General features: G+C 41.4%; 2 protein-coding genes across 2 annotated transcripts; one reads left to right on the top strand and one right to left on the bottom strand.

Annotated features, from left to right (window-relative positions):
• Positions 1–2,222: 2,222 nt before the first annotated feature.
• Positions 2,223–4,171, bottom strand: marveld1 (MARVEL domain containing 1). The gene has a single exon (XM_061039785.1). The coding sequence runs from the start codon at positions 4,169–4,171 to the stop codon at positions 3,671–3,673; it is 501 nt and encodes a 166-aa protein (XP_060895768.1). The 3' UTR covers positions 2,223–3,670.
• Positions 4,046–9,995, top strand: avpi1 (arginine vasopressin induced 1). Its single transcript, XM_061039784.1, has 4 exons — positions 4,046–4,186; positions 5,138–5,510; positions 7,883–8,238; positions 8,348–9,995. Exons 3-4 carry the CDS (start codon positions 7,886–7,888, stop codon positions 8,577–8,579), a joined length of 585 nt encoding a protein of 194 aa, XP_060895767.1. The 5' UTR covers positions 4,046–4,186; positions 5,138–5,510; positions 7,883–7,885; the 3' UTR covers positions 8,580–9,995.
• The last annotated feature ends 5,742 nt before the right edge of the window (positions 9,996–15,737 follow it).

The raw sequence follows: 15,737 nt of genomic DNA, 5'->3' as shown, positions 1-15,737 counted from the left end.
GTAACATACTCAAGTGATTACCTGTGATTGAAAGAGTTTCTGGTTTGGACATGGATGTTATGTTTCAGGATTAAAGAAATGTACGATGTATGTTTAACAGAACTCTCAGGGTAAATGTGGGGAATCCTTTTCTGGCCTTAAATGTCCTCATACGTTGAGGTTTTGAGTCATCTGAAGCTTAAATGAGTCAGTAGATCGCAATATCAGACTGAACCGTGGAGTCGGAGCGTTGTTTATGCAGCCCACAGGCCTCTTTTGTGTTGGTTGTATACAACAGTTTGTTTCCACAGGAGTCGACACGTGGACAGGACAACGCTTCTGTAGAAATCTCAGAGGGGGAGAGGGTCAGGGGGGCTCCCTTTTCCCCTCCTTTAGAAGTGCTAGATTTATATCACAGTGCTGCAGCTGGTTGACATTAACCCTTCCACTCCTGTGCCTCCCCATCACAGATGTCCCCTTGCACTCTAAACACTTACAGCCTGCAGTTTTGTTGTTGTGATTACCAGAGGATATATTGAGCTGTTGTTCTATCAGGGATTCAAAGAAAGAAAGTCTAATTAACAACACCTAGCTGTTCACTTTATTTTAGCTTTACATTTGCTCCTACTTTGGCTGCTTAGGGCAACGTGGGATGGATTCCTGAAACAATTAGAAAAATAATATGAAATGAAAAGTATGTGAAAGAATTTAGGCTACTTAAAGCTGCTTGTGCTGAGATTTTTCATGGTAATGAAACAGACTGAAATGAATGCAGATGCCTCTGCATGACCTAAAAAAGCAAACACGTCGATCAAAGAGAAGATTTCTATACAGTTGTTTGATGTGTCTGTCAGCCCTGCCGGAGGGTAGGTGTCAGACAGGGTGGAAAAAAAAGCATACTGCCAAAACAGCCTTTTGAAGATTTTTTGGAAGTTGCACATTTGACATTTTAAATAAATTTGTATTTGTCAGAAAACATTACTTATACATGTAAGGGACAAAAGTAGCAGGGGTGCCAGTGGCCTGGTGGTTGATGCACGTGCCCCCTGAGCGAAGCTTTGGGGCTCTGGGCGGGCGGCCTTTGGATCAAGCTTAGAAAGAAGCTAGAGGATGGTGAATTAATTTTTTTGTAAGCCTGTTTAGAGCGGGGCAATTATTAATGCATGACACAATTAATGAAATCAGTCAAATGAATAGGAAGAATAAACACTTTTAAAGGCTGGTATTAAATACAAATAAGGTTAAGATATTTACCTGCTTGTATTGAGCTGCTCCTGTCTTCCTATGGAATTTACAGTCTCTAGGTCTCTTTGCGCAACATAAAACAAGGACGCTATGACGCTTCTCTCTTTCTGTATGAACTGATCTCATTTGTGTGTTGTTTCTGCCTTTACCTTCTCTTCCCTGCAATTTTGTGTTTTTCTTCCTTCGGCATCTCGGCATGTGTCAATACAACTTTTGTCTTTTGGTGCTCCTTTCCAAGACGAACTCATCACATTCATTCTGGAAGCATGCATGAGAGAAAGGGAGAAGCATGTGGATGAGTAATGCTTGTTCCATGCCAGCAACAAGTGTGCAAAGCATAAACATAAATTTATCAGAGAATTACACAGCTCTTCACACATAGTAATGGTTCTTTTCTTGTTTTTCACACTGTATTTAAGCAACAAGAATTTTTCTTGAGAGCTGAGCACTGGCTGGAACAGACGACACTGAATCATCTTCCACTGCTTGGCTTCGTTTTCATTGGCTGAACATCAGCCCACCTCCAGAGCCCCCCAACGGACTGTTCCGGTAAGAGCAAGCCTCTTTCCAGATCACACACACACTTTTGTTTTTTCTAACAGTACGATGACACACAATGCAATAAACACTTTCTATCACAAAGCACATGCATACACATTGTCTGTGCGTGTGTGACTCGCTCGTTGTCTTTAATAGACACAGATAGGTCTGAGGATCTCCGTCTTTCATGTGGTCAAGAAGCGTAGCATATAAATGATCCCTGCTGATTGGCCGAGGCTTTTATCTCCCAACAGGAAGTTCCTGAGGGCTCAAGTCATTAGTCCCTCTAAATCTGGGTTTCATTTACAGAAAGCCACCAAAAGCACAATGAGCACACGCAGCCAAGCTCTTCGTCTCAGTTTGTTTTAACTCATAGTAACAAACCATCCGATAAACATTTTCCTCCAGTAGACTTTAGTACCAACACATGATCAAAACTAAAGAAACATGCCACAACCTTTCACTTTCTGGTCTTTATTCTTGCATGTTTTTGCTCTTTGGTTTGACATAATGAACACTCAAAGGTTTATGTTTGTTCAGCATACACATTGTAGCACCAATCAAAACAATCCAAACAACCTTCTAAATGTAAACAGCACTTTGACAGAAGGCACTGGATAAAACTTTTTTTTTGCAACCTTTTTTTTAGCCAGACAGAATAACACCGTGAAGTGTTGTAGACCATCACGCTTTGGTAGCTTTTCAGTATAGTTAGAAAAACATGTAAATACATAAAAATATATACTTTAAAAAAAGGTGATGAAAAAAAGAACCCCTTGTAAAAGAAAAAAAAAACCCTGATCCTGTGAAACTTTTAATACAGATAGTTACCAACACAAATGTATAAAAGGATTTTAAGGGAGCAGTGTGGTGTAAACTTTACATTTGCTTTAGCACATTATAAAAAGTCCACGTAGATATTCTAAAGCTTTTTGTTAGGGGAGGTTATGCTAAACTATTAGAAAAACCATTAAGGGACTGAGACATGACTTCATCGAGACATTTAGACAAACACTTATGCCTATATAAATATCCTTAATACTTTCTCCTCCTAACACAATTCCAATCAGATTCATATCCTTAATAGTTTTAGGCCACTGAACGAGGATCTGCTTTGCTATCTCAATGTCAACACAAAAAAAGATCTTCCAATACTTTTTCTGATATTGACTTTACATTAAGTCCATACCTAGTACCCTTCTGATACCAGCCAAATTTAAAAATGGTGGAATTACAATGACTCCTGACATTTTGCTAGCTTCGACGAATAATTCGCTCTTTGCAAGAATTGCACAATTTTTTGTACCATTGCATGAAAATTCACATGGATTTTCGGTGATGCTAATATATTATGGTGGGTGCATTTAGCTGCATACTGTCTGATACCAGATTCTACATTTGAGGCTGTATTGGATGCAGATAGTGAGGCCAGTATTGGATTAAAAACAAACATCTAAAGAAGTTAGATACTGTCAAAATGATGTAGTCTATATTATACTTTTGGTGCATTAGGACGATCATAATGCTTATTACAAAGGATGTTACATTCATTTTCTGGGAAGCATGACTTAAAACAACACCCGGCAAACACAAGGCACTCCTACCTTTAAAGTTGGTTCAATTCTTTGCAGTACTCCTACAATTTCTAATCAAAGTACCATTCTGGGAAAATAAAAGGTTCTGCTTTGGCATTTTCATGTCAGCATCTCTTTGGATAGGCTGACTGTAAGGCCACAGAGTGATGGCGAATGGGTTTGTATCATTCATCAAAGTGAAATGCTGGAGATAATAGAGAAAAGCATGTTGAGTTAAATTACAGTGAAGTTAACTATTCATCATATTGCTGTGGATAACCCCCCCCCCCCCACCCAACCTCATCACACCCTCCCTGTAGCCATCAGTCCCATCAGATGACCGTCTGTTCTCCCCGACACTTCCTGCACGCGTCATAAATAACAGACAGCAGGTAAGCCAGGCAGCAGAGGCAGGCGAACACGGCGGCCGTCAGGTAGACCTTGTACAGACACGGGTGCTCGTACTGCTCCAGGTTGCAGTACGAGTAGCGATCCGTCTTGTAGATCATGACCCCGATGGCCGGCACGTAGAGCGCGGCGGCGGCCACGTCGTGCGCCAAGTTGGTGCACAACCAGCGCTCCCCACCCAGCATTGGCACCAAGTCCTGCTTATCCAGGAGGGTGAGGAAGAAGAGAGCGAGGGTGAGGAGCCAGAAGAGGACCGCGACGAACAGGACGAAGTGAATGGATCCTTCGTATTTGTTGGCGGCGATGGTGACCCAAAGTCCGGCTCCGAAAACAATCTGCAGGATCCGGATGATTCCCAGGAAAGTCTTGAGGAACTTCACGATGTTCTTCCTCACCTGCGGCGTCTGTGGAGGTTGGGGTGACATCTCTCTCCGCCTCCGGTAACTATCGGTCACCTTTTTCCCCCAAACAGGGCGGATGCTTTGTGCCAGCTGCAAACAGCTGGGTAGAAGTGAGTTAAAGTGTGGAAATAACGGAAGAGGAAGTCCGGGTAAAGTGGTGTGAGGATGAAGCCAAAAGTGGAAAAGGATAGGTTTAAAAAAAAGGAACTCTCTGTTCTTTCTACAGCCCCGGGGTTTTGAAATGCAAAAGCTTCTTGTATGTTTCGTCTTTTCCGTTTCCTCTGGTCAATGTAGCGTTTGTGTTTGGGGGGGGGGGGGGGGGGGGGGGGGGTGATGGAGAGGGGGCGGCCCGTAATTCAAAGCCTCCTCCTCCTCCTCCTCCCATGTCCTGCGGGATTCATCCATGGCCATTCATCCAGTCTTCTGATGAGTTTCCCCATGCAGGACCTTCCCCCGGGCTGTGTGACCTTTCTCCTGACAGATTTCAACCAGAATTGGGATGAGGTCAGATTTTTTTTTTTTAAAGGTCTAAAACTTAGAATGAGAACTGGATTTTTTTATTTTACAAGTAACCAAAACATTTTTTTAAAGCCTTGAAGAGACCTTGAACGTCATAATGTAGGACACAAAAGGTACAGAGAGTGCAGACAGAGTTTGCATGTTGTTTATGTTTTTATTGTATGATGTCTTTAACTTTTTGGAGAAGTCTCTTTTTATATACTGCTTTGTTTTTTTTTGTGCTTTTACCATAGGAACACCATCTGTTTTGACTACCAAAGTTTACCCAATAACTTCCTCTTTTTCTATAAATATGATTCTCCTGTTTTGAATAGGCTAGAAATGTTCAACTTTAACTAGGCCTACTCATACTTTTTCTTGTAAGTTGAAGTTCTGTTATTATTGATGTCGAGGAGCTCATACTGCGTCATCCTGTGTGCGTGTTTCAGTGCAGGATGCTCACATGTTACCTCCCTCTCTTATAATTGACAGACGCCTCTCGTGCCAGCCGGCCTCATTGACGTCAATGGATTTCAGCGCGCACACCCTACGTGGCCAAGGGGGCGTGTCCACCTCCCGTGTCCCTCTCTTTAACAAGCGATTGGTCGATATAAAGCTCTATCCCAGCCCTGGAAGGAGCAGAAAGACGACCTCTCTGTTCTCATTGGTCCATTCACGACACTGATTTTTTTGATTGACAGGCGTCTCAAGGACAGAAATGAGCTGCAGGTAAGGCTGGATAAACAAGACTTTTTCCCCCTGCGTACATTCAGCCATTGTGAGAAGCTCTCATTTGGAAAAGGAGCGACGCGGAGACAGATGCAGTAGGAGCAACAGAGTCCTGAACATCTCCGTAAATCTTCTGGTAAGCACATTGTCCTTTCGTTCCTCACATGACTCTCACGGGATTCCTGGTTCACTGCCTTCTTCAGCCACAACCAAAATGAACAACAGCATGGAGCAGAGGCAGCACTGAAAGAAGCCCTGTCGTTTTTGTGTCCCTAATTAAAGGACCAAGAATAATCCAAAGATGATTTATACCTCTTTATGCTGGGAGAGGTTTTTTTATATAATGGAAGCTCTGGTTCTGCAGCAGTGTTATGTTATGCAAACAGCAAAATGTCACCAGACTGACAACAAACCAGTGAGAGGGCGATAATGGAGAAGCCTAGTCAATGGTAACCTACTTCTAATGCAACAAAATAGGTGCTGTGGTTGTGTAAGTGTCTATGCAGGGTCGAGTCACACATTGATTATTTCAAATAGCAAAAACTTCAGTCCTCTCCTCAAATAACCTACTGGCAGTTTATGAGATTTGCACAGAGTCATGTAAATAATGGATCATAAAGTGTATTCAGGGTTTCCCCCCTCGGTGTATTGTTCACTAAATTGAACTCTCACTGACCCCTAAGATGATGGGATTTAAATAAAAAGTAGGTGTTTAAGATGATTATGTGGTTGCTTGGTTGGAAACATAGATCTAATATAGATACAAGCAACAACAAAAAAACTGTTAGAAGATTGTTAGAACTATTCAGTTTTTTAAAGTTATCTCTAGGTTGCAGACATTGTGATATAGTCTATTTTGATTTCTCTTCTCGTTTTTTTCCCCCCAAGATTATAACCTGTCATATTTATTCAAAGACTCTACTGTTAGAGTAGTTGTTACATGTTTTCATTTTATTTAAGATTTTGTCGTATAACCCTTTACATAGTCATTTTCTTTATCCCCCTGCTAGCCTTTAGCTCTGACTTAATGGATGGCAGCCCCTATGAAAAGACGCTTCTACTTTTCTGTGGGAAAACCCAGTGTGTTGTGCGTGTGTGATGTAGGACTACAGTTTCCCTTTGTTCTCGTCTTTTGCCAAAACATGCTAAAAGAGCAGTGAGAAGAATGTGTAAATATCATCCTGATTGAAGAAACCTTGGTGCTTCGTCTGTGAGACCATCTGCCATTGAAAGCTCTAAACAAATCCAGTAAACAGACCTTCAGATTATTTTTTTCTGACTGAAAGCAGGTCGCTTGAGTTGAGAGGCTGCTGACACACATGCAGGTGATCTTAGTCGCTCCTGAGTTCATCCCAACCTGTTACTGTCCCACTTAAAAACATATGGGAGTAGTGGCCATCTGCACTTTAATGGGCTTTAAGGCACTCACTTCCTAAAGAAGGATTAAAGAATCAGAGCAGAGGAGCTGAAGCTGGCTGTTGGTGTCATGTTTAAAGTGTTATGACGTCGCTTTAGTTTACTCAAGATGTTGTGTTCTGATTGTTGTCGGTTATGCAGCAGTTATTTCTGACCAAGCGATCTGATTGGATAAGAGGTATTCTGTGACTGTTCCTTCGGTACATAAGCACTGTGACCTTTAACTAGGGCTGCACAATAAATCCTAATGTTATCACAATGCAAGTGTTCACAATAAACACATCACAAAAGTCTGAAAAAAACAGGAAAATATTTCTCATTCAGCATGTGTACATGTAACCTGTTTGAAGGAGACATGGATATAAATAATCATGATGCTGTCAGATGAAGTTAGTTCATGATCTGATAACAGATAATCATGTTGATTAACTTTGTCTATCTGAAACCTGGCTGTTTGAGGATGAGTATGTCAGAATGAATCCACTCCTCCCAGTCATTATTATAGTTGTATACACTGAGACACTGGCCGAGGTGTTTGAGTGTCTCATCAACCTTAGACCAGAACTAAATTATGCTTATTTAAAAAAAAAAAAAAAAAAAAGCCTTGTCCTAAGAACTTCTCAATCAGTATGGAAAACCTTTCATCCAGGTTTATTTATTATAGTCTATCGCCCTCCTGGATCATACTCAGATTTCTCCATCAAAATTTGCAGAGTTGACAGTACTGACAGCTTTATGAATATTCTAACCAACAACAACGCCATCCTCAATATCATCATCATCATCGTCGTCATCATCATAATCATCGTCATCATCATCAGTCCTGTCAATATAAAGTGCGTAGGTGTTCATGAAAGGGCGTTTCTTGGGACTCTGCAGATCAAAAATATGACAGAATCACATCCCTTCTGACATTCAGTGTAGCATCACTCCTTCTCTTGTTATATTGCTCAATAAAGCATCAAAGGGATTTAATTGGTCAAGAGGCATTATGTGTTGATTTAAAGTTAAATAGCTATAACTATCCGTATCATAATAATATGTTTCTTTTATAAGCATAACGAGACGAATCTCTTCCTGATTTCTCCACAGTGTATGCCACCTCTTCCAGTGTTTCTCCGGATGGATACCGGACCCGCCTCGACTCCTCCTGCCTCCCTGGTGGCGGGCCCCTCCTCGCTGTGGCGGCTTGCTGACAGGAGGAGCAGGAAGGCCGGCTCGGGGAACATTTTCAGCAACGTGAATCTGTGGCAGCTCCAGAGACTGTTCAGGGCGGCGGGCGACCAGGACGCCGAGCAGAGGGCCCAGGTGGTGTGGGGCCACGGGGACGAGGCAGAACTGGCCCAGGCCCTGATAGGACTGAGGGCCCGGAGTCACAGGAGAGGACTGAGGAGTAACGGGAGAGAAGTACTGGGGTCCCACTGGCTACGAGCCTTCCATCACCTCAAGTACGAAAATCTGTCAACATGATTTGATTACATTTACATTCACAACAATAAACAATGACCTTTTTTATCAGATGGTATCCATGTTTTGAACAAAAATATTCATGTTCAGGATCGGGGAGAGCTCGCCAAGCAGCCAGGGGAAGGATACCGCAGAGGAGAACGATTCTGAGGCGGGCAGCAGTCCAGAGCCTCACCGACGTACCTCTTTAGGGACTACAGGGCGCGATACTGAGACTCAGGGCCCTGCAGGGACGTCTGAGAGACCAGGTAGAGCCGGATCAGGACTGAGGAGAGGTGGAGAGAACAACCCAGAGAGATACCTCCACAGAATACTCCACTGACATCTCTTTGTAGAAGGAAACTAGCAAAGTCTGAGTGTGCACAATCTGTGAGACTCTCCTGAAAGATGCCCTGATGTGTTCAGAAACTTAACCTAGGCTGAATTCTCAGTTCAAGCAACACCTTTACAGTTATAAGCGAAGCTGTATTTTGGGGTGAAAGAACACAACAGACTAGGCCTGAGAGCTCTAATCAGATGCTGGGAGACACCTCTCCATCTACTTGACAGCAAACCTCTGAGTGGCTCCTGGTAAATCACAGCTTTACAATACCTTGAATCAGCATCAACCTGTGTTACCAACTCAAATTTAAATAGACGTATTGGTTGTTTTGATTTAAAAAAACAAGATCAGTCAAATGGGGCTTTCACACGTGCAGAAAAGTCCTGAAAAACTTCTGAAAAATATTTCCATGAGGAGCTGTAGCCTATGTGTGAACGCAAACAGCCACATTCTTAACTCTGACTTAACGCAGAGTTTTTCCTGCCAGCCCCCCTTGTATTTACTGCAGCAAGTCCGAGCTATTGTTGTTTTTTAAAAGTCACATCTTACCTCAGGACCCCCCCCCCCCCCCCAAAATAAATATTTTTTATTAGAAATGATTTTACCCCCACCACCTATCTTGCTTGCTCATACAAAGGCTCACCCTGCAGACATTTTACTAAAGGGGCTTTTAAGTAAGAAACTTTGGGTGAAGTTGTGGTGAATTATTCAGTACTTTTTCAGGAGTTTTGTGCATTTGTGAAAACAGCTATAGATGTTTTTTGTTGGTTCATTCCATGAAACACCAATACATTCTGTTTAAATATCAGTTGGAATCACATGATAACACATGGAAGCCTTACAGGGGGATAAATAATTATGCAAGGCACTCAACATTGTGGTTGCCTCTCAATAACTGCCTTATGTGTTGACCTTAAACACATCCTACCACTCACAATCACACTCGTCTTGTATACTGTTAATACTGGACAGTGATGCAGGATTCAGCTGTTATAGCCACGGGAAGCCATTAATGATGTGGGTGAGGTGACGCCGTGTATGTTTATTAGCCTTAAGTAGTTCAAATAAAGTGTTGTAGGGCTTAATCCAGGATGTATGTAGTAAAAATGCAATAGTAAAATGTACTGTCGGAGGCTTTGACTCAAATGTAATGATTCACATGTTTCAGCGGGTCACTGGTTTGTTGTTATTGAAAGCGAAGAGTCACATGGTCGAATCTGCTTCGAGAAAACTGCAGGAAAGTAAACACTTAAATGTTCTCATTCGACTATGTGAGGCAACAGTGTGAAAGTCCACTGCCTATGAGTAATTGTTACCCATGTTATCAGAATGCTGGAAACTTTATGAGCTTTTTTTTTTCACCACACTGTTTGATGTGTAATTTTTAGATCTCTTGTAATAAAGAGTCTCTTTGTATCTTGTTTGCATTTTATTTAATGACCATTTTGAATCAGTAACACTTATCTAAAGAAAATATAATGAGAAGAAAATAAATGTGCAGGTAAAAGAAACACACGTTTTATAACGACTTAAAGCAATATACACCTTAGATAAACATTATTTTTATTGTTGCCCTGTGATATGTATTTACAGTTTATGCACATTCTCCCCCAGAATCTACAGCTTTCAGCCACAATCTATCACTTGGCAGCTGTACTGAACCAGTTGGATGTTAACTGCCTCGCTAAGGGACAACTAATGAGTATTTGTTGGATGAACATATATATATATATATATATATATATATAAAGCTATTACATATTTTGTTTCCCTGTGCACGCTGTTCTGGTGAGTTTAATCACAGAGCCTTTAGTGAAAAAGCTGTTATAGCCTCAAACAGAGATGAATCCTGCTGCTTCTTTCACAAATGCTGCCCTCTAGTGGTCAAGTCTAGGACTAACACCATCATGTGAGTCGATTTGCAGCCACTAGATGGCACACAAGGTTTAATTTTGGAAGAGAGGGCCACAAAAAATGAGCCAGGACGTTCATACTTGTCATGCATGGCACAGACTTGGCCACAGAAAACTTTTAAAATTCAGGGTATGTTTGTGTATAGGCTTAAAGGGCAGACTTGTTATAAAAGACAAATAGTTACTAATGTTGGTCTTTGCTTGTCATGTTTAACTTGTCATTTCAGCCAGATATACCAAATATACTGAGTGATAGCTTATGAGTTTTCATCTCTAACGCAAATGTCCAACTTCTCAGGCAGGTTTCATGCAATCACAGAAAAACGGATTGGATTGAAAATCTGTCTGTCATTGCAACTGCTCTTTTTTCAACACAGCTCTCTCAAGTAGTGAATGGTCTCGACATGCAACATGAACATTATTATATCAATCTTTCTAACAGGTTTTCTCACAGCCCAGTCAGAAACATGGGATCACCACTGAGTACATGAAAAACACAGGAAGGGCTTCATCTTAAAATAACACAAAACATTGAATATTGTGACTGGGATTACTCTGAATCCACCAGATGTCGTCCTCCCCATCACTTTCCTCCAGCAATTCCTGTGGGATGCCAACAGAATTACAGTTCACCTGGAGGATGAAGTCCTCTCTGGGTGTCCCCAAGCTGCCTGGTGCGACATTTCACTCAGGCATTCGAGGGCATTTTTTTTCATAAAGTGCTGAAAACGCCCGTCGCCTCCTTCAATGCAGAGAAAGCAGCAGTTTAAGGTAATCCTCAGTGTGCTGATTTCTCAGCTTGTTGTGTACAATAAGCTTATTGCACAGAAAAAAAATCATTTAACAGCCTATATGGGTTATCGCAACGTTTCATACTCTCCATAAAGCTCACGACTGCAGATGAGATGTGGAGTGATGATCCAGCAATAATATTGCCCATCGATCGTGCGTGCCTGAGCTCGTTTTTTATGGTCAGTAGTGGAGAGTATATCTTCTGCAGCATGTCTATATTTTGATATTTTATTATTGGGCTTAAGTTGGAAATATTTCTCTCTCCTCTACAATTACTTGGCAGGTAAAATATTTCATCATAAACCAACCATTTACAAAGTTTGAAAAGGCTTTTCTTTTTAGATGACACCATAACAAAGGGGCTGTGTCTACATGGAGTGAATTTCTGTGATCAGATTTTCTAGTTTTCTTGTGTCTGTGAATTGTTAGGAGTTCCTCCTTAGAGGGATTATGACTCCTTTCTGGGTTTCCTTTTGAAGAGCTGTTTGAGACTGAAAGCAGTTAAACTATCTAATATTTAAAAAGTAAATACGTATATAGCAGTTTTTTCTTCTTTTCTTTTCTTACCCATGAATCAAGACGCCACCCCTCGACTGAACTACAGAGCTGTGTATAAAGTAAAAATAAAATAAATTGGCTCGATCTTGACCAGCTAAAACAAGAAAACAGTGCTCAGTGTTGTATCACAGGAATTTATACAGAGTTCAGTCAGACGGCTAATGTTTGAAGTGTTTACTGCAGCTGCAGGACATAGTTTGAGTTTTTAATCTATACCTCATCACACCTTACAGATTTATTTGACATGCTTTGATAATATCTTAAACGACTCTAGTTGGAGCCTGCAGGTGGATGCTGGGGCGGCGGTGGTGGGGCAGAAAGTATATGAGCGCAGTATTGATGCAGAGTAGCAGTGGCACTGACAGAGCAGACGGAGACTCTGGACATTTTTCAGCTTAAATAGACCAACCAAATTGGAGGATGTGTTTGTCAGGTGATTGTGGAGAAGGACTCATGTGAAGTGTGTAACCGTGCATCTCCAGTCGCATGTCTGATATAGCTTGCAAACATCGTAATATTCACAGTCTATGGTCGCTCCATTTAATGGTATAATCCCAATGACATCAGTCCGATCACCTGTCAGTCACAGGGGCCATTCTTCTGCAGGAGAGCGAAGGTTTTTTCAGTGCTTTTTGCTGATAACACCTAAGTATTTTAGGGGACACTCTTTGTCCGGTGTCTCCTTTGTCATATCTGTCATTTTCATTTTAGTATGTTTACGCAGCCTAGAAAAAAACCCCATATGGGCCAAAGTTATCTATTTGAAAATACCTGTGCTTTTATTCAAATTCAGGATCTGAATGTGTCCTGCTGATATTTTATGGTGATCAGGTTCCTTTGCCTCAGTTACCATGGAAAAATAGGGAAATCAAACCTATTATTGGATAAGGGGACAATTGAAAAATGACTCTTTAGCACTCCTACCAAGGATCTTGGATTAGTGAAAACCTGACCCATAGGACTTTCCTCTTGAGCCAGCTGCTCCTTTGTCACAATTGGTAGTGCAGGCAGTAACGTAGGACCCAAGCACAAATCATTACAGCCAAACATGTGCAATTAATGGTAAATAAGATGATGACAAACTGGTGTGTAGCAGGGGAAAGGGCATATAGAGGAAAGGTTAAAATAGCAATATGTAACTCTGACATGTAGCGTTTACAATTTGTACTTCAGTCTAAAGTCAAAACATTGGAGAGAGCTTTGTGTTTGTCCAGCTCTGCATCCATCTTGTCACCTTTCTGCATTCTAACCTCTCTCCATTTTTCAAAAGCATCTCCAACATTTGTCCTACTTTTTCCACGTTTCTGGTTGGGGAGCTTACTTGGAAACGAGGCTTTTTAGGTCTGGAAGAATCAGTTATATCTGAAGCAGTTAGCTTGACCCTACCATCGCTGCAACACCTGTTGGTTTACCGTGTTGACGTCATGTAACCAAGGGGTGTCAAAGACAGCCGTTTGCCTTCTACCTTCTGTGGTCAAAACAAATACAGACCAATCCGGACCATAATCAAAACTTAGAAGAAGGACAAACGTCTGCTGCATTGTTGTCAGTCAAGCCAGCACTTCAACATAGAACGTTTCCTCAATATCTGATGATATAGTGAGGTCATATTGTGATTTCATCCAGTAGATGTCTTACAGATTGGAAAGACAAGAGACCTTCCATCCATTCATCCATTTATCTGTACTGATTGTCCCGTTGGAGGTCGCGGTGAGCTGGAGCTGATCCCAGCTGTCATTTGGCTAGTGGCAGGGTCGCCGGTCAGTCACAGGGCTGACAAACGGAGACAAACAAACAGTCACACTTCACATTCACACCTACATCCAGTTATCCCAACAAGCATCTCTTTGGTCTGAGAGAGAACCCACGCATGCAAGGGGTCAACATGCAAATTCCACATAGAAAGTCCCTGTCAGACGGGGATTTCAACCAAAAACTTGGCAAAAGACCTTAGTGGATGGAAATGGATTCATGACAAAGAGGGAGGCAAGTGTAACCTGAACAGCTAATGATGGATTACAGTACTACACCATAAAACTATCTCAAGCTTGTGCTTAGTAATAGTCGCTTTATTTTTTTGGAATGTAGAATCAAATAGAAACCTCCCACTGAATCACACTGAGTTTGACATAAACTTAAATCTAGGTTAAGTTTGAACAGAGCTGCAGAATAAATCTAGTCCGGCGGTCCTCTGTACTTGTAACAATTATAGTTCTTTACACAGCGGCAGTGTGGTGGCAAACTGAGATTCCTTTGTGCCACATTGTTGCCTCTCAGGCAACATGCACATCTAAGCAGTTTTTTTAAGTTATGTGCATACAAATGAATGTCTTTTTGCCTCCAAAACTATGAGCCCAATTTAGTAGTTAATGAAAATGACAGAGGTAGACGGTTTCTGTGGAACATTTTTTGAAAAGGCATTTATTTCTGGCACTTATTATTCAGCGCTTTGTAGTGTGAAATTGTCATTTTTGGACCAAGGTAGGTAAAAATAAACCAAATAAAGTAGCCGCTTTGTCTTTTTTTGTTCACAACTATTAACACAGGGAGATTAGGCGAGTTATAAAGGATTTTTTCCTTCAGTTTATGCAGTGAGATGTATGCTTCTGTGCTGTCTTCTCATTAGCATGCTGAGCTGCCCAGAAACTTGTGAGCTTAGAAGTGTTCCTTCCACTTTCATGAAGTTTGTTATGACATATGTAACCCAGTTTCTCTGGTCAGCAAAGCTTCTTTGGAATAAAATATGCAAAATGTACAGAAGGCTGGCTGCATGGTTTATAGTTTATCCCTGAAAAATCCAAAGCCAACCTTCAAGTTTGTATCTTCTTGGCATCTTGATGAAATCTTAATTCGTTGCGGTCATAAATTGGATTTACACATCAGCCTGTCCCATAAATCAACCTAATAACTTTCAATCTGAGGGACTACAAAACATTTTTTTTATGATTTTCTTTCAGAAAAAAAAAACACATCCTCTGATGTAGAATACGCTTGTCTTATTTTTGGTATAGCTTTCCAGACATTTTGGCAAGGATGAGTCAAGGCGAGGGCGAAAGAGGGAGAAGAAAGCGAGGAGTGACAGCTGTATGGAGAGCACTGGGAGCAGATTGGATTTTCAAAGGGAAGACAGGGAGAAGAAGAACATGCTTTTTTTTCTCTCTTTCGTGTGTGTGTGTGTGCATGTGCATGTGTTTGTAGGTGTGTGTGTGTGTGTGTGTGTGTGTGTGTGTGCATGTGTGTGTGTGATTGACAACGAAAGTCATATAGAGATTTTACATAAGCATGGATCTGAGAGTTGAAACATGTCCCTGCTGCATTGTAATTAGTGCACGGAGCAGTAATTAGTGAAATGATATATACAGTACATGCTCCTTTTACTCTGATCATAATCCCAAACCCTCACACACACACACACACACACACACACAACCACAACCGCTGTGCCTTTGTACACGGTAGAATCACATAACACTGCGGCACGGCACTCATTGTTATTCCTTCCTCTGTGTCATTGAGTGCTTTGTTCTTATTCTCAGTACTGTACAGCTCAGGCTCTGGCTGGCTTGCTTCTGCAGTCTCCAAACATGGCAGCTTCCTCCTTGCCGCCCTTTGAGGTGAACGCACAACATCAAACATGATTCAACAATGTGTCCTGCTGAGCTGGGGCCTTAACCTTCACAGTTTACTCAATTTAAAGGCACTCAAGTACAAAAAAAAATAAAATAAAAAAAAGCTCTTAAGAAATGAAACCTTCTTTATTGTTGCCGGAGAAAGATCATTTTCCTGAAACTGCAACAAGAATGAAAAGTAGCACAGGTCGTGAAATGAAACTTAAAAAAAAATCTCTTTGATATATAATTGACGCCGACCCTTGTGCTTTCAATCTGTACGCACA

The sequence above is a fragment of the Labrus mixtus genome, chromosome 6 (genome assembly GCF_963584025.1).
Source record: "Labrus mixtus chromosome 6, fLabMix1.1, whole genome shotgun sequence".
Lineage (NCBI taxonomy): Eukaryota > Metazoa > Chordata > Actinopteri > Labriformes > Labridae > Labrus > Labrus mixtus.
This window is presented reverse-complemented; position numbering and strand designations above follow the sequence as displayed.

Coding starts and splice junctions, on each gene's coding strand:
- marveld1 (XM_061039785.1), bottom strand. CDS start 4,171: ATGTCACCCCAACCTCCACAGACGCCGCAGGTGAGGAAGAACATCGTG.
- avpi1 (XM_061039784.1), top strand. CDS start 7,886: ATGCCACCTCTTCCAGTGTTTCTCCGGATGGATACCGGACCCGCCTCG. Junction 8,239..8,347: donor CGAGCCTTCCATCACCTCAA/GTACGAAAATCT, acceptor ATTCATGTTCAG/GATCGGGGAGAGCTCGCCAA.